Source organism: Bolinopsis microptera, chromosome 6, assembly GCF_026151205.1.
Source record: "Bolinopsis microptera isolate Bmic1 chromosome 6, MBARI_Bmic_1.0, whole genome shotgun sequence".
NCBI lineage: Eukaryota > Metazoa > Ctenophora > Tentaculata > Lobata > Bolinopsidae > Bolinopsis > Bolinopsis microptera.
This window is the reverse complement of record NC_087077.1, coordinates 762,258-787,500: the sequence shown is the minus strand read 5'-3', so window position 1 is coordinate 787,500 and position 25,243 is coordinate 762,258. Positions and strand designations below refer to the sequence as shown.

Here is a 25,243-nt window from a genome sequence, read left to right as displayed (position 1 = left end):
AATTTTTTGGTAATTTGAATTCTACCGTCAGGCGTCAGCATTTATTTTTGGTTTTGGTCGAATGAAAGTCAGCAGGAAAGTTTCATAGATCTATTTTAGTCTTTTTAAAGTTACCTTCATTTTGTATATTTAGAATAGGCTTCCACCATATGAAAAATCATTGCAGCAGCATTGGCTGCCGCGGAAGGTCTTCTTTCTAACGGTGGTCGGTCACTCCTTTCTCTGGGCGGATGATTCTCAAGATATTCAGTCTGAAACAATAATACAGTTAGGAATTTGGTTGTACGCGTTGGATGAATTCGACTTCCCAAGAACTCGATAGCACGTACATGATTTTATATACAGTATACAGGGCAGCTACAGGGCTGCCTTCGAAATGATTAATTAATTAATTAAAACGCCCGGTCGGCCATGCGCGCATATCGCGCGCGATAAATTCACTTCTATTTTTATGCGCTGAATCGAATAGGAGCCAGCGCGTTCCATAGATTCCTCTAATTGCACACCACAAAGCGTCGTCTCATTTTGTCGTCATAATCATTTCCTGTTCACGGCAATTACCACACCATCTTATGTAAGCAATCTCTGAGTTACACAAAGCTTGGACAGATGGTATTCGTCATATGAGTCTACATCAGGCAATCTGACATGGCTTTCTAGATATAACTGGGCGTGGGGGAAACCTTATAAATCTTCGCAATTTGTTGAAATGTGAACTGCCTTGGTACAAATACATTAGAATATCAACACTTGAGATTCGTCGTGAGAAATATTGAAAGAAGGGGAGGCATGGCAATGTTCGTTATGTCATTAGAATAGACGCGTATAGATCATAGAACAAGCATGGTCACAAACAACTGTTAATTTGAATATAGCAAGGGACCCTGTGTCAACAGATTTGCAGGCTGCATAATATCGAATAATATTTTTAGACGTGATTCTGAAGGACAGTGATAATTATAAAGAGAGCACACAGTGAAAGAAGCTTGTTACTCGCTGGACACACTCCAACAAGTGCTTGTCATGAGCGCAGCTTTGCAATACAATCAACACACCTTTCATGTGACACACATGACACACCTCGTGACACCGTCTCAATAAATTGTTATTGCATTCCTCACTGCTCGCTTGTAGAGTATTACTGGCTCTAGGCCATATCTATGTCGGCTCTAGAAAAGGGTCACGTGTCCCCCAAATAAGGTCATGTAAGGTCATGTGATTAATACCACTCAGCGCTATTGGTGTAAAATTAGCATGTGGTATAATCAGGACAGAATTAAGAGGTTCGGGCCGTAGAAACGCTAGATAATCTCCTAAAAGAGAGACTGATGTAACCGATCAATGTGTCAATAGAACAGTGACGTTTAGTAATGAAATGGTCGCAGTTACATTATCCTGACCAAATGACAGAGCCATCAGCGACCACCCACCCCATTATTGTAGGGTGTGAGTTTAAACCGGGTGTGAGTTTAAACCTGTGGTCTCATCTCAAAGGAATGCGAGGAATTTACAATTATCAGCACAGCCTTGACTGAATTAGGGCCCTTTGACGCAAGCCCAGCCCTGGTGAGCTGGCGTTCATGTTACTGCACGTGTTCCGGGATTTGCAGTTCCAGTTCGTCAAACACTCGTTACGCGGTAATTATATATCGTAACAGATACGACAAATTCAACTTTTACACTTTACAGATACAAGGTATCGCATTGATATCTGAGGCCTATACCATCAATTCTAAGGGGTGGTCTTTGCAAATTTTCTGGAGTCCAATCACAGCAATGCGGAAAATAGTTGCAATTATCATCGGACAAGTCGCGAACAAGCCGCGAACTAAAAGACTTTACAACCGAATATTTACTCTGTACTATATACTTATATATTATAAATAATATTATAATATGTACTCTGATCGGCAACTAATTTTCCGCATTATTTGTAGACCAGCCAAATTCTTTGCAACACCGACCTTCCGTACGTCAAATACAGTGCATATTATAACCGACAGCTAGTAGACGAAGAGAGTTTTCTTTTTCTAACTTTTACAACAATGACGTAAAAATTGGTGACAGTATGAGTAAAGTAGATTTATCATATGTTCACATGACTCCTTATCTGGGCGTATATTTGGCAAACGCACCGGACTTCTAAATAACTCTTCAGGATGTTCACCAGTGTATTTTCAACTTTATCACGTGAATTTTGTGGGGGAAACCGCCGGCTTCTTGGAAAATTAAACACGTGTTTAGCAGCGAAACCAAAATTATATGAACCGGTTTTTTTCGTCGTGAGACTAAAGTCGCAAGGAGTTGACAAAAGTGGCAAGCTCTGTGACAGGATTAAAACTTTTAATTAAAGTAATTAAAGCAATTAAATATTAATTAACTCACCCAATTGGCTGGTGACAACTGGTGCTCAGCGTCCAGCATAAGCCGGGTAGCTGTGTTGTGAATTGAGGGAATCTCGTAACCTCTGTCGTTATCCAAAAACCGTCTACACAGCTCGATCAGGTACACGATTAGACACAGCAACATGCCAAACGTTGGTTTACCTGCCTCGCATTGGGGTGTGTGGGATACAAATTCTTTGAATACCTGGGGGATCATGGGATTAGAAGAATTTGTGTGAGGGTAATGGAAGAGATATCAGACGGATTATATTTAGGAGGTATACTCCACCTATAATTATGTGGTCTGATCAGTGTTGTATCCGGATTTCATTCCATTTTAAAGTCACTACTTCACTATGAGGAGTGAAGATTGACTAAATATCGACATATTGTCATGGTTATTACACCACAATCAGTAGTATTTACCTTAGTGATGTCATGTTGATAAGATCTGGGATCCAATGATACCTGATCTGTCAGATTCTTTATACCTTTCCTCTGTTCTGAAATAATACACGGCTTTTAGTTAAGAAACAGTGGAAATATTATTATAATGAGGTAAATTAACTCATATCGTCGACACGTACCGTGGTTTACCAACTCAAAGTTGAAATATGTAATCTCAGATATTATTCTGAGAGCTGAGTAGTATACCCTAAAATGTTAAGTAATTATGGAATCCAGCCTAAAATAACCTATATATTACAACCAACACTCCACCCCACAGCCATATATCCTACTCCGACGATTACCATACTGGCACATTCCTTATCTCGTTAAAAACAGAGACATTCAAAAGCGAAACTACTTCCTTGGTCCACGTGAAAGAACCCAACATGTGCTGTAAAACTGACCACTACTATAGATTCGGGTAACTGCAAGTTCTACTGTTTAGTGCTGGTATTTGTTTCAAGGTATAGAGGAATGATACTAACCCTGGCTTCTTAACCAGTGTCAGGGGTATTTTTACAGGTTACAGGATACAGAAACATGTTAGTTTGTAAGAGTAGAAGCACGTGAGGTCGAGTCATTTATCCTTATTATCTGATGTTAAACCCGCGGTCTACATTGGAAAAACAAGACAATGGAAGAAGGCTTTGTGCGGTATGTGTAATGCAGCTGTGAGAATGAAGATCTAGAATGTTCCAAGTTAGCCTGAGCTCACGTACGCAACGCTGCTGTGGAGCTTATCTATTCTCTATAATATGATTAATGATCATAGTATGATAATTACCTCTTACAATGCATAATGTTAATTAAGTTTAGTGGCTACGTTCTAAAACGTCAATTGGACGGGAGCAAAGTACGTCAAATTTCAACAGTGCTATACGCACTTCACGTGACGTAACGTGACGTAACATTATAGACGCGAATCAAAGAGCTAACCTGATGGGATCTTGAGGATTTCTGAATAGATTTGGTGGGTGCAAGGAGGGGCGCTGTTTGCCATTACAACTAACTTATCTGAACCCTCAAACTCCGAACCTGTCGATATTATGTTAAAATTAAAAGGCCAAATGTTATGATAGGCCATTGCATAATATGTATATTTCAATAGATCTAACTTTAAAATCAATACTAGATCTAATTTTAAAATCGATAGATATTACTTTAAAATCATTAGATATAATTATGTTAAAATATGCAGATATTACTTTAAAATCATTAGATATAATCACTTTAGAGTAGATCCATTTAAAAAATTCATATCGGATTTTAAAACCGCTGTCAATTGGTGTTAATATAAACTATTTCACTGTCAAATCGTCATAATATAATAACTTTTTAAAATCACTTTAACCTCAAATAGGCTGCTAAAAATAGAATGTACTCATTCAAGCTTCAACTCCAAAATTAACACAAACCCTATGTAAAGAGTTTAAAACCCCCATTTGACTGGACACGTACCTAATTCTTTGAGGAGTATAAAGGAAAGTATGGCCCTGGTTTCGAGCCTGTTGTCCACGTTGCCGCTGTTGGACCCCACCAGACTGGATATTCTGTTGGCAGGTGGGAATGTGTGCGTGTTGTTCATCTGATTTGGCACTGGACTCTGCGACCCTCGGTTACTCTCATGACCGATTGTCTGGGCCCACCTGAAAATAAACAAAACTGAGGGGATCTGAGGTAAAACTGAGGTTAACTTATCAGCTTATGAGATGAAGGTAGTGGGAGTGAGGTTAACTTATCAGCTTATGAGATGAAGGTAGTGGGAGTGAGGTTAACTTATGAGCTTATGAGATGAAGGTAGTGGGAGTGAGGTTAACTTATCAGCTTATGAGATGAAGGTAGTGAGGATTTAGAGTTGGGACAGGTTACCTGAGGACAGTAGGGCTCAATATTAGGGACACAACAATTTAACACAAAGGAGATAACGGTGGTAACGTTTCCGGGCTAACAGAGGTATCCTTTAAACCTGCTGTTTGTTTAACATCTGATAGATATTGATCACGTGACATTGTCAGTAATTGTTAGATCTGGTGATGGGAGCCCTCAAACCAGGAAACATAATCTTATCTCACGATCGAGCTGATTCATTTAACCGGAACATATTTAACCGGAACACATACAATTAGTCAGACTTGCTGATCTGAACACTAGCTAGCTGTTTGTACCCTAAACCCTTTTAGACCCGTTCAGTTCAGCCTTCCTTCTCTCCTTTACATAACTCAGCCTTCCTTTCCTCCTTTACACAACTCGTTTTCAAATTTACAACTAGTCACACGTGACTGTGCTATTTTTAGAAACCACGTGATCGTTCATTACAACAGTGTCTGATTACAAGCTAAACTCGTTGACTAGGTAGGCCCTCATGTGGGGAGAAGATAAAATACCACGAATATTTACACTCACAGTTTATCATTAGAGCTCTTGTACAGAGGAGAATCAGCATATTCTGCAGTATTCAGGCTGCTGCTCCAATACAATATACTCAGTACAGTAGGCATAGTAGTCCCCTACCAAAACGCTTTGTGATTAGACAATTGGTGTTATTCTGAGCTCCTGATTGGAAGAGAGGCGCCTACTTTTTATACCCATACTACAGAAGAGAGAGAGAAAGAGAGAGAGAAAGAGAGAGAGAAAGAGAGAGAGAAAGAGAGAGAGAGAGAGAGAGAGAGAGAGAGAGAGAGAGAGAGAGAGAGAGAGAGAGAGAGAGAGAGAGAGAGAGAGAGAGAGGAGAGAGGGAGAGAGAGAGGGAGAGAGAGAGAGAGAGAGAGAGAGAGAGAGAGAGAGAGAGAGAGAGAGAGAGAGAGAGAGAGAGAGAGAGAGAGAGAGAGAGAGAGAGAGAGAGAGAGAGTAATATAGACAACTCACTAGCCTCGCTGCAGATGGTTACTGCAGTTGAATATTGCAGTGCAGAGTCACCCAGCTTACTACACCGTGGCCTCAACACACAGTGTATGTGGGCTGTTGTAATTACAGTAGTGTAATTACTGTAGTGTAATTACTGTAGTGTGTAGGGGGTAATTATCATTATCTCCAGACTCCTTTCTACAGAGAGAGAGGAGGTTTAGTGAAGGGGTTTAGACTCTCTCTCTCTCTCTCTCTCTCTGATGATGATGACAGTTAGAGGTAAGACCACGACAAATGAGTTGCTGTGTAGTGGGTACACTGGTGTGAGAGTTAGAGTTAGAGTTAGAGTACTGCTGCTGCTGCTGCTGGGGAGACGATTCCTACTGCTGCAGTACGTGGGTATAATGCTCCAGTGTTTTAGAGTACTGGAGTTAGGAGGTGTTGGATTGAGAGAATGGTTGGTTAAGATATCTGAGATATAACTACAGCAGGTGCAGGAGTGTGGGAACTACTTAAATTGACGCACAATCTTAATTGTTATCTTCCTGAGCACTTCCGTACAGTTAGTGGTAGTGTCCTGGTTCAGTACCTCTTCCTGAGCACTTCCATACAGTTAGTGGTAGTGTCCCGGTTCAGTACCTCTTCCTGAGCACTTCCACACAGTTAGTGGTAGTGTCTCGGTTCAGTACCTCTTCCTGAGCACTTCCGTACAGTTAGTGGTAGTGTCTCGGTTCAGTACCTCTTCCTGAGCACTTCCACACAGTTAGTGGTAGTGTCTCGGTTCAGTACCTCTGTAAAATTCACAGTTGTAGGGTTATAACGGTACTCACATCTTCACATAACGCCTAGAAGAGTACCAGACGTAGTAACACGACAAAAACCAGCACTTTATGGAACTGTGAGAACATAATGGGCGGCTAACATTATACCGAGATATATTACGTTTACTATGTTATAAGTCTTGGTTTTGCCAGATCAAATATGGTCTAATTGTTAGAAATAACGCCGTTGGACGGAGTGTTAGATCAGAGAGCTTGATATACATATTATACAACCTAATAATATCAGGGTTATATCTCAGTATTATAATAATATCAGGGTTATATCTCAGTATTATAATAATATCAGGGTTATATCTCAGTATTATAATAATATCAGGGTTATATCTCAGTATTATAATAATATCAGGGTTATATCTCAGTATTATAATAATATCAGGGTTATATCTCAGTATTATAACATGTTATATCTCAGCAGTATAACATGTTATATCTCATTATAACACAGCCCTGGTGTCGTATACACTAGCTTCAGGTTTATATTAAAGTAACAGTGGAACCACAGGGCCTGCTCGTAAACCCTGGCTTCAGGTTTATATTAAAGTAACAGTGGAACCACAGGGCCTGCTCGTATACCCTGGCTTCAGGTTCATATTAAAGTAACAGTGGAACCACAGGGCCTGCTCGTATACCCTGGCTTCAGGTTCATATTAAAGTAACAGTGGAACCACAGGGCCTGCTCGTATACCCTGGCTTCAGGTTTATATTAAAGTAACAGTGGAACCACAGGGCCTGCTCGTAAACCCTGGCTTCAGGTTCATATTAAAGTAACAGTGGAACCACAGGGCCTGCTCGTATACCCTGGCTTCAGGTTTATATTAAAGTAACAGTGGAACCACAGGGCCTGCTCGTATACCCTGGCTTCAGGTTTATATTAAAGTAACAGTGGAACCACAGGGCCTGCTCGTATACCCTGGCTTCAGGTTTATATTAAAGTAACAGTGGAACCACAGGGCCTGCTCGTAAACCCTGGCTTCAGGTTCATATTAAAGTAACAGTGGAACCACAGGGCCTGCTCGTAAACCCTGGCTTCAGGTTTATATCAAAGTAACAGTGGAACCACAGGGCCTGCTCGTAAACCCTGGCTTCAGGTTTATATTAAAGTAACAGTGGAACCACAGGGCCTGCTCGTATACCCTGGCTTCAGGTTTATATTAAAGTAACAGTGGAACCACAGGGCCTGCTCGTATACCCTGGCTTCAGGTTTATATTAAAGTAACAGTGGAACCACAGGGCCTGCTCGTAAACCCTGGCTTCAGGTTCATATTAAAGTAACAGTGGAACCACAGGGCCTGCTCGTAAACCCTGGCTTCAGGTTTATATCAAAGTAACAGTGGAACCACAGGGCCTGCTCGTAAACCCTGGCTTCAGGTTCATATTAAAGTAACAGTGGAACCACAGGGCCTGCTCGTAAACCCTGGCTTCAGGTTCATATTAAAGTAACAGTGGAACCACAGGGCCTGCTCGTAAACCCTGGCTTCAGGTTTATATTAAAGTAACAGTGGAACCACAGGGCCTGCTCGTAAACCCTGGCTTCAGGTTTATATTAAAGTAACAGTGGAACCACAGGGCCTGCTCGTAAACCCTGGCTTCAGGTTCATATTAAAGTAACAGTGGAACCACAGGGCCTGCTCGTAAACCCTGGCTTCAGGTTTATATTAAAGTAACAGTGGAACCACAGGGCCTGCTCGTAAACCCTGGCTTCAGGTTCATATTAAAGTAACAGTGGAACCACAGGGCCTGCTCGTAAACCCTGGCTTCAGGTTTATATTAAAGTAACAGTGGAACCACAGGGCCTGCTCGTAAATCCTGGCTTCAGGTTCATATTAAAGTAACAGTGGAACCACAGGGCCTGCTCGTAAACCCTGGCTTCAGGTTTATATTAAAGTAACAGTGGAACCACAGGGCCTGCTCGTAAACCCTGGCTTCAGGTTCATATTAAAGTAACAGTGGAACCACAGGGCCTGCTCGTAAACCCTGGCTTCAGGTTTATATTAAAGTAACAGTGGAACCACAGGGCCTGCTCGTAAACCCTGGCTTCAGGTTCATATTAAAGTAACAGTGGAACCACAGGGCCTGCTCGTAAACCCTGGCTTCAGGTTCATATTAAAGTAACAGTGGAACCACAGGGCCTGCTCGTAAACCCTGGCTTCAGGTTTATATTAAAGTAACAGTGGAACCACAGGGCCTGCTCGTAAACCCTGGCTTCAGGTTCATATTAAAGTAACAGTGGAACCACAGGGCCTGCTCGTAAACCCTGGCTTCAGGTTCATATTAAAGTAACAGTGGAACCACAGGGCCTGCTCGTAAACCCTGGCTTCAGGTTCATATTAAAGTAACAGTGGAACTCCCAACACAGGGCCTGCTCGTAAACCCTGGCTTCAGGTTCATATTAAAGTGACAGTGGAACTCAGGGCCTACTGTTCACAGTACCAGTTCCGGTATTGGTCTAATTCACACCACGTGACATGCCCTTATATGGAGTGCCACGTGTCTAATTCCACCTCATACCTGGAGCAGTGACATCTGGGATTTATTTAAAGTTTCATAGGTTTTACCCGAAACAACTTCTCTCCGGACAAATTGCGATTTAAACGGTTTAAACTGGTTTAGTCATGCTCTTGAAATTGAAGTTTCGGCTTACTTCAGGTTCTAGTAGTTTCGAGAAGCTTACCATATACCACGGAGTGAGGAAGCAATTTGACGGAGTAAACCAAACATCCGTGAACTGTAACGAGAGATACCAAGACAAGACAGTATTATTAACGAAGTTACGATCTGATATATGTATATGACTTAATTAAGTTATTTTAGTCTCGCCATTAATTGTGTGGTTACGTGGGATGAATTTAACTGTATGCAGCTGACTCATTATCGATGTAAGCTATCAATTAGATAGTTAGTTAATTTGCAGTCTAAATAGATGGCATTTTACCAGCGAAAAACCCGCGGTATTATTGTTCAGGTAATTCAGATGTTTGTGTAGACGATCGTTTAATGGAAATGATACTCAATTTAATTGATGGAGGATGTAATTTAAAGTAATTGTGGTTAATTAAATATTTTTAGAATCAATTAACCAATTAATTAGCTAATTACCTGGTCACGAACGAGAGCTTGCAAGTACAAAATCTGGAGCAAAGAGTGCTGTGACCGTTACTCATTGGGAAAACTCTACAGGTCTTCATTAGACTGCTACCCGTATGCTATTTAGCTATATTATAATTAGTATTTAGCTATATATGGTAATTTAATTATTGTTGTCATGATTACATGTAATGTCATGGTTACATAATAACGGTAGTCACGGTTACGTTATTTCAGTTACTAAGGTTACAGTTACAGTTGCTATGGTTACAACTGGTAATGGTTAGTTTAACTTCTAGATGAAACTAAACAAAAAATCACTACTGTGAGGTGATATTTAATTAAATATCGGATTATTTTGTTGATAAGAAATTAAATTAAAAGCTTCTAATGCAAGCCTAGGTGACATTTAAAGCTAATGTGATTATAGCTCTTTAATAGAATGGCCGCCAGAATACTAACAACAAAAACTGTCGCAAGTTTGGAATTTTAAAACCAAATAAGAAACCTTATAAATTCTGATTTTCAATTTAAAACCAGTTGGAATGACTCTGGGTAGTTTCGTAAAGAAAGTAAAGAAATTACTACAAGTACAAAGTTAACTGAACAAATGCATTAATATTAATTACTATATTATATAAGTTTAATTATGGTTGAACTGGGGCAGTAGTAATTATATTAAATAACAAAACTAAGAGAAATACAATAACTAATAACAGTAATAATACACTTGCAGTAAAACTAGACATGTGACAGTAAGATGTAGAGCAAACAAGTTAGTAAGTTTTCAGATACATTTTTATTTATATAACAACCTTGCAGTTCCACAGTTCCACAGAATCAGAAAAGTGTGAAGAATATCTTGTAGAATATCTTGTAGTTAATATCTTGTAGAATATCTTGTAGAATATCTAGAACTTACGAACAAAACTCGGTGACGGTTGTTGGAGTTAGTTAGCTTTATTTATAACAACTGTCTTATTCCAAGGAAAGGCGAATCGAAAAAGTGTTAAGTAAAGTGTCCAGAAACAGAGTTGACAAAGTTAAAGTTAAAAGTTAAAAGCTCAGTTCGGAAATGATTAGTACCAACAGCCTCAAAAACACAGCTAGATACCTATTTGCCCCTAAACATGTTTAAAACATGAAAATATCCAATACGACCAAAGACTTACGAGTTACGAGTTATGTAAGAACTATTATAATAATATTATAATATATGTAGACTGTACGTGGACTATTAAAAGGGTTTCTAGAGAAAAATAAAACGTTGCGTAATGACATCAAGTCTCAAGAGGAGAAATAAGGTTAAGTATTAACTAATAATCAAATAATACAGAGGAGCTCAAACAAAGGGAAATATCACGATGTCGAGGAGAGAAGAAGAGAGGATTATCACGAGGGGGGACTAGCAGAGAGGGAGGTACTAAACACAGGCACACAGTGTTATTGGTACCACTTCCCTCACAGAAAAGCACTGTATATATAACTATGATATATATAGTGATATATAGTGATATATAGTGACTACAGCTGTGCTGAGAGTTGTGTTCTAGAACTCTCTGGCGAGGACTATGTGAGTGCTATTTATAGCAGGCTCAGAACCTGGGCCTGTGAAATGGAGTACGGTGAGATCTCGTGCTGTTTAGTAGGGTGTTACTAGTGGTTAGTAGGGTGTTACTCGTGGTTAGTAGGGTGTTACTCGTGGTTAGTAGGGTGTTACTCGTGGTTAGTAGGGTGTTACTCGTGGTTAGTGGGGTGTTACTCGTGGTTAGTGGGGTGTTACTCGTGGTTAGTAGGGTGTTACTCGTGGTTAGTAGGGTGTTACTCGTGGTTAGTAGGGTGTTACTCGTGGTTAGTAGGGTGTTACTCGTGGTTAGTGGGGTGTTACTCGTGGTTAGTAGGGTGTTACTAGTGGTTAGTAGGGTGTTACTAGTGGTTAGTGGGGTGTTACTCGTGGTTAGTGGGGTGTTACTCGTGGTTAGTGGGGTGTTACTAGTGGTTAGTAGGGTGTTACTAGTGGTTAGTGGGGTGTTACTCGTGGTTAGTGGGGTGTTACTAGTGGTTAGTAGGGTGTTACTAGTGGTTAGTGGGGTGTTACTCGTGGTTAGTGGGGTGTTACTAGTGGTTAGTAGGGTGTTACTAGTGGTTAGTGGGGTGTTACTCGTGGTTAGTGGGGTGTTACTCGTGGTTAGTGGGGTGTTACTAGTGGTTAGTAGGGTGTTACTAGTGGTTAGTGGGGTGTTACTCGTGGTTAGTGGGGTGTTACTAGTGGTTAGTAGGGTGTTACTAGTGGTTAGTGGGGTGTTACTCGTGGTTAGTGGGGTGTTACTAGTGGTTAGTAGGGTGTTACTAGTGGTTAGTGGGGTGTTACTCGTGGTTAGTGGGGTGTTACTCGTGGTTAGTGGGGTGTTACTCGTGGTTAGTGGGGTGTTACTCGTGGTTAGTAGGGTGTTACTCGTGGTTAGTGGGGTGTTACTCGTGGTTAGTGGGGTGTTACTCGTGGTTAGTAGGGTGTTACTCGTGGTTAGTAGGGTGCAGTGTTACACGTGGTTAGTGGGGTGTTACTAGTGGTTAGTGGGGTGTTACTCGTGACTTAACAAATCTTATTCCCATAGTCAGTCAGGCGCTCTAGTCTTATAATACTGAGAATCAATCTTAGTCTGAATTGAGAATACTATTACTGGGAATTATTATTGGAAAATATGCGACATGAATAGTTTCTAGAACTATCAGAACACCAGCCGGCAAAACAGAAAACTGAACTCATAAATGAGAGTTGTGATACAACACCAACCAAACCTACAAGGTATAATATCACAAATTAGAGCTTAGGAAACAGGGCAGCTGTGAGAGTGACGTAGCGTACTACTACTATAACTGAAACCAGAGAACTAAGATCAAAACGTCATGCCTTCCCTCTCTGGCAGCTAGACAGCTCAAGACAGAGTGTTTCCGTAGCTACATGAAACTGTTGAGAGGTATGAACAAGCTCTGAGGGTATAAAGTGAGTGGTGAAGCTTCTCGGAATACCTCAGTGAAATTCCATCAGCATTCCTGCGAAAAGGAAAGTACAGTTGGCTGAAGTCCAAGAGACATTTTCCCAGAGTATTAGGACTCATTGTGCTCAGTAGTCTGTATAGATATGCTGTAATTAATATAGTACCGTGAGAGCAAACATCACCTAAAAGAACAGGAGATAGAACTTCCACTAATCATTCTCAAAGAGATCTGATATGTGTACATTTCAGAGCACGTGGGTACTTAATGGTTATTTAAGTAACAAGATCACAAGGAACACAAGGAACACCTGCAGCTAGGAGCTCACTAACATCACTAGAACACAAAACAATGAACCTCTAACTACAACATCTCATTAGGAACCCACCCACAGGGCTGGGGCTCCCAATATGTCACCCTGTCGTTATGCTGCACTCTTCCAAACTTAAGTAGATTAGCAACCACAATATTATGGGGGAGGGAGGGGACCATCCGGTTTATTAGCAGTGATAATGGTGTCATGTCACGTGACATGTCGTCAATGCTCGTGGTAACGTGTAATTGAATGAGAATTCCCAGCTGAATGCAGACAGATAGACAGGAGGGGACAACAGTGACCACTGAAATGATCTAAAGGAAGAGGAGAGAGAAAGCGAGAGAAACAAGTTGAAGTTAGAAGTGAGATTGGGATATAGAGAGGGGTGTTTAGAGAAAGGTGAAAATTGGCTGCTAGAAAATATACGCAAATAGAGATCTAGAGAGTTAAAAATAAGCAGTGTAGCCTGTACAAGAGAAATACTACACGACTGTGTAGTAGTAACTATATAAAAATAATATACATATATCAAGAGATAAAAGCAGATGGTCGTTCTGTAGAATAGATCACAAGAGATGTAGAGATAGAGGTCGGTTAGAGGACATTGCACAGAGACTGTGAGGCGAGGTTAATCTAGTGTATCACAATTTACGGGACCTAATACGTGCACTAGCTGTTGCGCGGGTTAACTACGTCACCAGAGCAGAGTTGAGAGTACTGCACTCAGCTCAATATATTACTATGTTTACAGGTCAAGGATGTAGCAAGAAACGAAAGCCAAAAGCTTTGGGCGGAGCCACTAGTATGGTTCTGCAATAATAAGACGAAAAACGGATAAGATAAACTCTCTTATCGAAATACAGAACTGAGCCTAGAGTTCGTTGAATTGACCTGAGTCAAATTTCTTTAATATAGGTAATATTAGGCAACAATGAGTTAAAATATGTTGCTGGGAGCTACAATCTTTGTTACTAAGCGATTAGCTAGTTTAACAACCCACACAATTAGTGTTAAACATCTCATCCAATTTCAAACAACATCACCGCATCGTGTGAAATTAAACTGCCAGGTAATGTTTCATTGCCATAAATTATCATTGAAGTGTGTGTGAGAAATTGTCGTAATATCGTAAAACACATCCGGAATGGCTTTTAAAACTGAAGGTTAAAAACAGAACGTGAAACTACAGGGAGTCTGTGTAATGAAAGAATAAACTGAACATAGGAATAATGAGACCCACCTTAGTATATATAATACCTTCTTAATGAGACCCACCATATATACCTTCTTGCCAAAAAGAAGAAAGATTTACGTCTACGAGTTACGATGACGTTGTTCTACTCTACACCAAATTTCAAATGATGCTCTGCTACTATCCTCTGCTACTAGGCTAGATGAGAGTTTACTGCCAATTAGAGAAGAATATGAGGTGCTCATGTGGTCAGTAACCAGCGAAATCATCAAATTGGTCACAAAGCAGCGATTCAGGAGCCAAAAGCAAAAGTGAACGGTTTTGCTGGATTGTCAGGAGACATGTCACCACGAGTAAAGATCTCGTGCGTGTTGTTCGGGAGAGAATAAAGGTAATATGGTGATGATCTGTGAGGTGAATAAAGGTGATCAAGGATTACCCCGTGTTTGCTTAGAGCATCAAATTCCGGAGGTTATGTAATATGCATGCTGCAATATGGATATTAAATACCTTCGCCAACCATTTAAGGTTCTTAATTCTTGGTTCCTAGCTCCCGATCATTGGTCGGGCTTTTCGGGCTTTGGTTATGGTAACTAGGTAAGAGGGTTGAAGATTTGTCGAGACTTAATGCTGAGACCTCCAAGAAAAGTAGAGATGTTTAAGAGCGACCTAAAGACACATGTACATCACACTCTAGGTCGTGTCTGAGATTGATGTTACATCAATTATAGAACTCGGATGTTGTTACTTCAACTATTTTAACTTTCAATACTCCAGGTTGGTGCCTGATATGCAGTCTTTCAGAAGGCTCTAAAATCAACTTATTCGAAAAACAGTCTGCAGAGATAGTTTGCAGTAAGTTGGATTAACATCACCAAGAAAGTTAACAAAGCTATCCAACACAGAAACATTAAGAAGAATAAAACCTTGTTGACAAGGTATCTACTTTTTAACCTAATTAAAGCAGACAGATGCAATACAGTGAGCCTAGTAAGTTCCCGCTGCAAGGCAGTAATATAACTATAAGTGACAGTTACTGTCATGTCTAGTAAAGTTGCTCGGTAACGCTAGATTACAAACTGCCTGAAGTTTAGCACCTTGAGAGTTCGGAGGTTAGCTCACGAGCAGAGTTGATTGTCACGTGATGTGTGACGTCAGGTCACGTGATGTGTGACGTCAGGTCACGTGGTGTGTGACGTCAGGTCACGTGGTGTGTGACGTCAGGTCACGTGGTGTGTGACGTCAGGTCACGTGGTGTGTGACGTCAGATCACGTGATGTGTGACGTCAGGTCACGTGATGTGTGACGTCAGGTCACGTGATGTGTGACGTCAGGTCACGTGGTGTGTGACGTCAGGTCACGTGGTGTGTGACGTCAGGTCACGTGGTGCCCAAATAAGGAACGTTACCAAGATCTCTACTCAAACAAGAACTGTTATATAGATGTCTATGAACAAATAAGGACTTATATCAAACTAAAAATCCAAATAAGGGGACCTAACAAGTGAATATGAAGTGGAAGAGAATGATAACTTGGCTGTAGAGAGCTACGACATAAGAATATAGACAATAACATTAAATTACAGAGAATGTGCAGGCTGGCAGGTGCAGCGGGATCATATTACGAGGCACGTGTTCTAGCCAGCCAATCAGCAGCCTTTATTTTCAATTATATTAAATGCCTGGCAGCAGTTCTCTGGTCACTATAGGACCGCTATCATAGGGGTAGATATTAACCTGGAATTCGTTGGAAAGCTGTAGAAATGTTAAATCTTCATTCTTCTAGAAATCTTGTAGTTTTGGTTTGAACTTGTCAACAAGGCGTTGGGTTGGGACCTGTTCAATTAGTGTGCTGAGTACATCTGGATTATACGATGCAGTATAACAATAAACGTTTTATAACTGATCACGTTGGACCGGCAGCAAAATACTAGAAATAGTTGAGTTCCAACTGAGGGTTGCTCAGTCAAACAGTTTCAATTAGTTGGATAACTAGAATTTTGACAGTGACAGGAAAGGAAGACATTACGATTTAGAGGAAGAGCAAACTTAAGGAAAGAGCACCACAACGTATTGAGAGGAATATATGCTCATGATGGACATAATATTAATATGATAAATATATAGTGTCTGATATATCAAATGTTTTGAATGTTCATGGTTGAGTTATAGGTCTATAGATGGTATAATCTCAGTGATGCTTGAGCAACACTGATCACCATAATAATATATCCTAATAGGCACTTAACTGGTACTTAACTGGCACTTAACTGGTACTCCCGCTACAATATCGCAGAGTGACGTAATGAGAGAGATATAACTAGATCATATTAGTATCATAGTGTAGCAATTGGTAGTGGTACTGTTTGGGACTAGGATGGTGCAATACTGACAGCTCTAGTTGCATTCCACTACCAAACTATGCAGTAGCTAGATATAGATTTAAAGCTTTTTGCATCACATCACGTGACTTCATCATACCAAAATACATCTGATCGCAAGGAGCACCCTCAAATACCGAGAAAAGTGTTCCGTTATTAAAATTTTAAAAGGAAAGCACATAGAAACTACGTAAAATCGTCTATATCAAAAAGGTCCCAGATCCCACCTACGATTGCAGATCTGATTTTGTGGGACGTCTCTGAAGCCCCGACCGTGCAGATATCCCCAAAGATATGGTCTCTGAGAGGCGTTCCTTGACGTCAGGAACAGCAGACCCGACGTCAAACAGCTTACAAAGTTAACATAACGCTAACGTCAGTCTTAACAGGTTCATAGATTAGGAAGACACGATTTGCACGATGTTCATTACTTGAGCAGCTTGATTACTATTACAGTGTAACCTCTAGCTAGTGGGTGGCATGTTATTAAAAGAGTAGCTATTCTCTCACGATCTGTCTAAAACGCTGTCAAGAACAAACTGATATAAGAAATAAAACGTCCAGTAATAAATCAGGTCGATATACCTTTGTGGACCTTGTCGGTCTTCCCGAGGGAAATTCTGTGGGTAGCTAAAGGTGTGGATGATGGAACAAGAGAATAGGAAGACGTACAAAACGGGAATAATAAAGGTGTAGATAATTGTTCCTGTCTGATCTCTGACGGTCGATGGGTAAATTGCCCTCTGAAAGGTACCTTCCTGGGAAATTTCCATGGTTCCTGTCCTGGGAGACTTGAGGACGAAACAAATAGGTTCCATAAACTTCTCATTAAATCTATTTATTTGGGTCTACACTCTACATTTAAACAGTATTGTTGATAATTGTCACAAGTAGAACAGTACCGTGAGAAGTTTGAACAATTACTATTGTAAAGTTGCTCTGTGAATTATTGGTGTTGAATTTCAGGTTTTATCTCGTGTGAATAATTATTGTCCTGGATTTAGTTTTGGTTTAAACCGAAATTACTAAACGAAAATCGTCACAAGTTGCTGTAGTTCGCACTTGGGTAACAAAACTGTGAAAATATTCAGAAATCGAAAGAAGAAATGACGTCACGAAGAAATGACGTCACGAAGAAATGACGTCACGTTTCAATACATCTATGTAGAAAAGATTATTGAGTACAACTTTGTGCATTATGTAGTTGTATAAATGTACAATGTATACTGCGACTAAAAATGAGACAAAACTCAGACACGATGAAAGAGGTATAATATACCCACCGTTATAAAATAGCCCTTCAACCACTCCAGATACGACATTTTTTAATCTAATTTTCATTTTTGAAGCTTGTGTTTCTCAATCAAATCTGTAACCAAAATTCACATACTTAAAAAATGAATTTAACTCCCGTACGCTGCATCAATTTTCGTTTCCAGAAATACTAAAGCGAGAACTAAAAAGTGAGTTAAAAGTCGCACGATAACAAAAACACATGATGGTCAGCGAAGAAAAACTGGCACGAGAATAGAATACGGTTCCCTGGTTTATAGATAGCCCAAAACTCGTGAGAACAGATTAGTGACCGACTGAAATTGGGTTATTGGTTAGTAACGCCTTCTTGCAACTTCCACTTGCAAAACTCCATGTTAGGACATTGAGAGAGATTTAATCTAATCTTTATGTTCGAAGAGCTCATATTACTCGATCAGTGAATGGATAAAAATAGACCTTGACGTAACAGCGTCCTTACATATTACGTTTTCTATAATCCTTTCAAGCAACGTCTGTCGGCTCTTACATAGGCTCAAGATATGAGCTCTGATTCACTTATACCAAATAAAGTCATGCTGTGTCGAGGAACTAGAGCTAGGTTTAGGTACATATGCACCTCGAACTAGTTGGTGACCTCAGAGAGGTGTTGCAGTGGTAGTGCAAGGGTCCACAGCTGGGGTCATTTCAACCTGGAGTTATTGAGGACAGGTTTAAACATGGTAAGACAGGTTTAGCCACCTAGTAAACTAGTAAGAGGAACTGCATTTCACGTTTTACCACTAAGCAAAGTTGGTGTGCGGGATGCAGATGGTTCTGGAGACGGAGTCAGATTAACGTACAATTTGGAGCTCCCAAGTAATAGGCTAACTTAGCGTACGTTGACACGTCAGTCTTCCCGGAACAGGTGGAGCTACAAAGAGGTATCTCCGGAATTTCTGACACCTTGTTGAGGAGAGTACAACACTGGCGTTTCTAGAAGGCCGAGCCCGAATCTACAGTACACACCAGATATCCCTATGTACAAACTGATATTGATGTAAAGCAGCGAACATTCCGTTGTAGCTTACAAACTGTTTGACAGAGCTGCGTCCAGAATGTTTAACAGCACTGTATTAGCAGCGCCCACAGATTATGGTGTAACGCCCACAAATTCTGAGTATTAGAGTATTAGAGTTATTTCAACACGCTATTAGAGTTATTTCAACACGCTTCCACATGAATGATGGTTGAAGCAACGTCAATAACTGCAGATTCAACAAAAACTTGAACCATATTGCAGATTTTGATTTGGATGCAAGCCAAGCGAAGATCATCGTGGTATTTCGCGAATTGCGAAATATATGATCTATTGTGTGATTTCAGTCACTTTAAAGGCAACATTTGTAAAGGAAAGACAACCTTTCTGATTCGAGTGAATTCAGTTATTGTGATTGATCAGTAATCTTCAAGGGGCATACTAGAATACTGCGGTAAAATTAATAGTCAAATAAATAAAAGTAAATCAAAAGAATAATAAAGAAACCTCCCAATCTGCTAGTGCTTGAAAACTTTATGTAGGTGTTTTAGCAATAATAACGTCTGATCCCCATTCATCCATCCATTTCCGTTGTCCATGTCTTTATTGAAGAAGGTGGTAGGGGTGCAGGTGGGATGACCAATGCAATGTCTGCAGACTACAATTAAAGATGAACAACAAAGTTCGGAAAAACATCAGGATGAAATAATATCTAGAAAACAGTTCCTTGGTTTTATATTATATCTATCCGCGAACTCGTGATACAAAAATCGATGACCACTTTTCTGGCACAACCAACGTAACTTTTTACAAACAGTCTTTTGATAACAGATCACCAAATAAGGCGTTTACGGAACTCCTAATCTAATTTAATGAAAAACTGGTCAAGCATATTGATTTAACCCATGCAGCCAAGTTTAAATCATAAATGCGCCTGGTTTCTGATAAGAGTAGTGACTATGGTTTCATCACAAGGGTTCAGAGATAGGAATTAGGAGAGAATATAATAACATTTTTTAGCTGCATTAATGGAACAATATTCAACTAGAAGATCTTTATCGTTGCTCGCATCGTGGCAGAAAAGATGGCTGGGTGACCAGTGTATCATCAATGTCACCGACAGCAGAAAGGAAGACCCACTACAGCTACTTCAGAGTCTAGGAGTATACTGTAAGTTTTAACATATTATCATGATCACTAGACATGGCTACACCGCCCCGCCGAGCATTATATGCCAGTATAATGAACAGCCTAGAGTATTAGATTTTAAACATGAAAAATGAAGATTGACAGTTGTAATACTACTGCACTTTCTGTGGCCTCCTCCTCTTTAGCTACCCTATAACTTTGAATATTAACAGTCTAAGGATAACATTCCACCTCATTTCACTTGCCACTTCACCTCTATCATCACCACCACCCCACCACCACCGCAACCACCCTCAGGTTGCCAACCCACACCCCACTACCCCACCACCCCACTACCCCACTACCCCACTACCCCACTACCCCACTACCCCACTACCCCACTACCCCACTACCCCACTACCCCACTACCCCACTACCCCACTACCCCACTACCCCACTACCCCAGAGGCAGGCAGAGCACCTTCATGCTGTCCTATCATGGACCATCTACGTCCTGTATTTTTAAAAAGAAAAAATTCTGATGATTGTCATAATATAATGATTAAATATAGATTGTGTGATATTACATAAGTCTCTTAACGACTTCAAAAGGTGAGAATGAACTAGAGCATTTGGCTTGATCAAAGATCTGCATTCTGAGAATGCGATGTTTACTTGGGATCGCTCCACCTGATTTGGTGAACTTATTTCCAGGAAATAAATGATTGACTAGAATTATAGTAACGCAGATTTCTTGGGATTACTTTAAATAGAATTATCGGGCAATGTTTATCTGATCAATAATGAGGACAACCACAAGAACACTGAACAGTTATAAAATATAATATTACCATCTAGATGGAATATCAGTCTTTTCACCAGATTTACAATTGTGTCATAATAACGGGACCCTGGCCTGACTGAAATATTGGGTGACGACAACTTAGGTAGTTATTAATGTAATGAGTAATGGTGTAATTTCAGAAAGAGTGAAAGGGCTATAAACAACTCGATTCGTAATCATTAATAATCTATTGAACCCCTAAAAAGCAACACATTCCACCTCAAAACTAAACTGTATCACACTATTCACTATGTACTTTTAGAGCTTAAACAAATCCTGCGTTTTGTAACAGTTACAAAAATGTAGCAGAATATTTAGCAAGATTCGTTACAGTCTAGTTAGAGAGATCCACTTGACGCGCTCAGAAAACCTAACCAAGTGTTAAGAAAGTTTAATAAAACGGATCTAGTTATATATGGGAAAATAATGAGGGGCAGTAGGATGATCTCATTGATAATAGCCACCTCCTAACAATATAAATCACATACGAAGGGGCAAAATGGTGGTATATTTCCTGTTCAATCACCAGCCAACCTAGTATAACCTTACAATATAAGGAGTAATCTTAACTAATACTTTTATATAGAACCTCCTGCTATTTTTAGATGGCATTATCTCATCTGAAAAGAGCGAGATATTTGGCGATTAGGAAGTTACAGTTCTAGTTTAAAGAAATAGTACAACTTCCCAGGCTGGCATATCTACGATCTACCTGCCTCAAACATGTGAAATTGACAGAAATAATCTTCTCAAGGAGTCATTGGACTCGATTGACGATTGTCGGCACAAATTTGATTCGAAGGGAGTGGCGATTTATTGGACGAATTTGTGCGTTTATCTGATCATTTAAGAGTTTGTGACAGAGATACCGTTTTCGTATCACATCAGAGCATTAGAACTGGTTTAATCTAGTATATTTTCAATGAAATGATCACTACATGGTGGACCAGTGGTGGTGAAGTAGACCTATCTATAGGCTATAGGCTAACTTACAAAACAGTACACAGTACCGCTAGCTCAAATGCAGCTAGACCAAAACAGCAGACGAAAGCCCCAAATCATTCATGCTATTGATGAACATACCCGACATTGTGGTGATATTGTGGTGATATTGTGGTGATGAAATCTTAACACCACTACCAGTAACATTAACACTACCAGTAACACTACCAGTAACATTAAGCCAGCTTTACTATGCAACTCACAGACCATGAAAAGAATGCTAATCAGAAGTGAAGATAAAGCGAAGAGTTCTCAGATAAGCAATCAAGAGGCGTCGCCATCGCATGGAATTAGCGTAATGACCCTGCATACCACGACCAAACGTTTCTGGGAAGAGTCGTGCCAACATGATGAATTATCTGTAGGAGTATTTGGAGGAGAGATGAGAAAATTAATTTTTGGACTTTTTAAATGGAATTTACCAGGTTTTGGGGCAGTTTGGACGGTCCTTCAATTCTTAAAATCAACTATATATCTTAATTTATAAAAGTAAAAAAAGTTAAATATTTGTCTGAAGAAATCGTCGAAATATTTAAGTGAGCCATCACGTTGATATCAAGGAAATTTGATATTTTTATTTGACAGACTGAACAATTCAGGCTTTGAGTATAAGGGAGTACCCATAAATGTTACCGTTACTATCACTTCTCACAACTATTAATAGATTTAAATACTATATCATACCTTTATCTTGGCCTCCTGCTAATTGCTGATGCCTCTACCTCTAACACCTCTACTCAATATTCATAATTCGGGGGGAAATTGGTACCGTTACTGAATACTGACCTGACCCTGATTCATATTAAAGGGATTCGTGAACTGTGCTGCTGCTGTCAATATTCCGAATTACAATAACTTAGACCCTCTTTGAAGGGCGACTATTGTCCAGCCGATACCAATTGAAGTAACCCGCACTGCCTTCACCAGCTCAACAAATAGGGAGATTTGAGGATTCTTCAGTCCTCATGATATCGTAGGCAGCCTTTGTGCAGATGATCGACATACCAAAATTGTAACTTTAAAAAACCAAGATTTAACGACAAACAGTTGACAAACCTCTTGAAGCTTCCCACAGCGCTTTTAAAGCAATTCTTGTTTTTACATTCAGCATGCTCGGGACACTGCAGCTTTTCCTCAACCATGCTCCCTTGCTGTTATTTAGAGGCGACTACTGGTTTAACAAGTGGGTAGCTCCTTTTAAATTATTATGAATCCTAAATGTTATAGCAGAACAAGTTGTATATTATCTAATACTCTCAAATGTCTAGACAGAAGAACTAGATGTACGACTCAAACGAAATGTTTTAAGAAATAACGGCGGCTGTTTTTTTTTTCTTAGAATTTCTGCTAGAGGAATTCAGAACATCCAAAGAATGCAGGAAGAGGCAGCAGGAGTTAATAATAAATTGACTACTTATAAACTTTGAGATGAGTACAAGCTGTAAATAGCGACTCGGAATGCTAAAATGGTGGAAACGAAACTACTTCTAATCAAGCGATGCTTGTTTAAGATATCAAGGAGGGATGTTTAAAAACATTTTTCAGTTGAAAGAAGAACAGTTAATCACAATGAGCTATCGCTAGTTCACTGTTTAAAATAGGATGTTAACACCACAAAAGGTGGACAAAATTATATAATGACTCACAGCCACACAGTTACATTGTCGTGTCATGCTATTTACAGTTACATTGTCGTGTCAGTTCCCAATGAGTGGTAAATGGCAATTCATTCCGTTGCTCATGTTGACATTCCAGAAATATCTGTATGTTCTAGAACATGGGACCTTATCGTTCCACCACGTACGACGTACGTATTATAATGGTGACTTTTAAAACGTTAACATTTTAAATATATTATGCAGTGAGGTAATGCTCAAAAGGTGAAAACATCTCAAATTCTTCCTGATAACTCTGCCTGATTTGACACTCGATAAGCAGCTAACTTTTATGTTCTCAGTTTTGAGTTTTGGCAATACTCAAAGGTCTGAAGAGGTCTAAGAGGGAATAAACAATTCATCAGCCACCAACGCAAAGTAACAACTTAAAAATGAGCTTCGAGCATGAGAAAATCGGTTATTTAAAGATTGTGTTACAAATTAAATTTGGTAAAATCAGACCAGGTGAGATCAGGGAAGTATCATCACAACAAACCACGCCCCATCAATAATCAGTTATCACTCCAAACTTGGTGGTATCTTTTAAGATGTGGTATAGGAACAATTCGGAAACTTAGATTGATAAGCATCAAAGAATAACGCAACCAGAGACTACTAGTAGCCCTGAAGGAGGTTACCTCCATATTCGACACCACTTATCAGCTTATCAGTATTTCTCGAGCAAACATCGACTGCCGATTATCAACCCACGACTGGATTGCTCTAAAACTAGGTATGAGCTGATCCTATTTTTAAGATCTTTAAACACACAGTTGCTTGGCGTCTTACCAAGCATGACCAATATGAGTCATTGAGTCAGATCCATCTGTTTGGACTATATAGTATATAATTACTTTATTATTCCCACGTTTACCTGCCTCCAATTACGCTCAGTCAATTGTTTGTTTGATTGTTTCGATTGCATGACAACACACGGGAAACCGGAACTGTTTTTCAACAGTTGGCCAGTTTGCAGATGTACTGTAATTACGAATTTGTTGGCAGCCGTTCACTTACTTTAAAATTATCGCTCCGGTGACTGGAATGAGGCTGGAACTCGGGTTGTTAGACGTTAATTATTGCGGAGAGTTGGAAAGTCGCTAACTCTTGCAAATCAGACAACGGACTAAACGATTTATATCAACAACTTATCAACGAGGGCACGCTCCACGGATTGGTAGAAAAATGGTCAATAATTATGCCAGCAAGAATGTTGTTTCTTTAAATAGACATGCACAATTAACTGTGAGTGCATTGTATCTGACTTCCTCAGATACACTTACCATGAAGTGACGCATCTGTTAGCTGTGACGGGATAGTGACGATTATTTGGAGTTACAATGAGCGGACCTGACATCTGAAGGGGAGGAGACCGGGCAACCAATCCTCTGAATGGTATGTCACAAAAAGAAGGCCGTCATCCCTTGTAGTGTTTCAATGTTTCAGCAAATGCTCCCCGGTGATTCTCACTACCGGCCAGAGAAAGTCAGGTATTACAGACTGCCGCGACTCTGAACAAAAACATGAACTAGACTCTGGAGCTATGTTGAAGACAGTACCATGGAATATATTTCTTTGTAGTCGAGATATCTCTCTCAAGCGGAGCTGAAGTTTGCAGAATTTGCTAAATTTCTGTATATATTAACGGTGTCGCTGTGCTGGTGATGGTGGCAGATTATTTATCTGTTAGTTTGAACACTGAGTTTTGGGGAAGCAGCACAAATACTTGTTAATGACGTACAATCGATAGAACTTTCCTTACTGAGGCTTCCAGCTTTCTAGAATATAATACTGAATTATATCCTGGATTGTTGGCCCTCACCGTAAAGAACCTT

The 25,243-nt window shown here is 39.9% G+C and overlaps 1 protein-coding gene across 11 annotated transcripts in view; it reads right to left on the bottom strand.

The window, feature by feature from the left end:
• LOC134816597 (uncharacterized) overlaps window positions 1-25,243 on the bottom strand; it is a 38,554-nt gene that overhangs the window by 2,537 nt on the left and 10,774 nt on the right. For 8 of the 11 annotated variants that reach the window (XR_010160423.1, XR_010160424.1, XR_010160425.1 and 5 more), the window contains exons 2-6: window positions 4,293-4,480; window positions 3,771-3,869; window positions 2,811-2,887; window positions 2,386-2,589; window positions 115-251 (exon numbers count right to left, since the gene is read on the bottom strand). Coding sequence is in view for 8 of the 11 variants with exons in the window: in XM_063825523.1 (XP_063681593.1) it covers window positions 117-251; window positions 2,386-2,589; window positions 2,811-2,887; window positions 3,771-3,869; window positions 4,293-4,480 (703 nt within the window). In the remaining 3 variants the exon portion in view is untranslated. Of the gene's footprint in view, window positions 1-114; window positions 252-2,385; window positions 2,590-2,810; window positions 2,888-3,770; window positions 3,870-4,292; window positions 4,481-4,703; window positions 4,756-9,616; window positions 9,741-22,809; window positions 22,924-25,243 lie in introns of those variants that run through there. The other 3 variants (XM_063825521.1, XM_063825519.1, XM_063825526.1) reach the window with 3 other exon arrangements.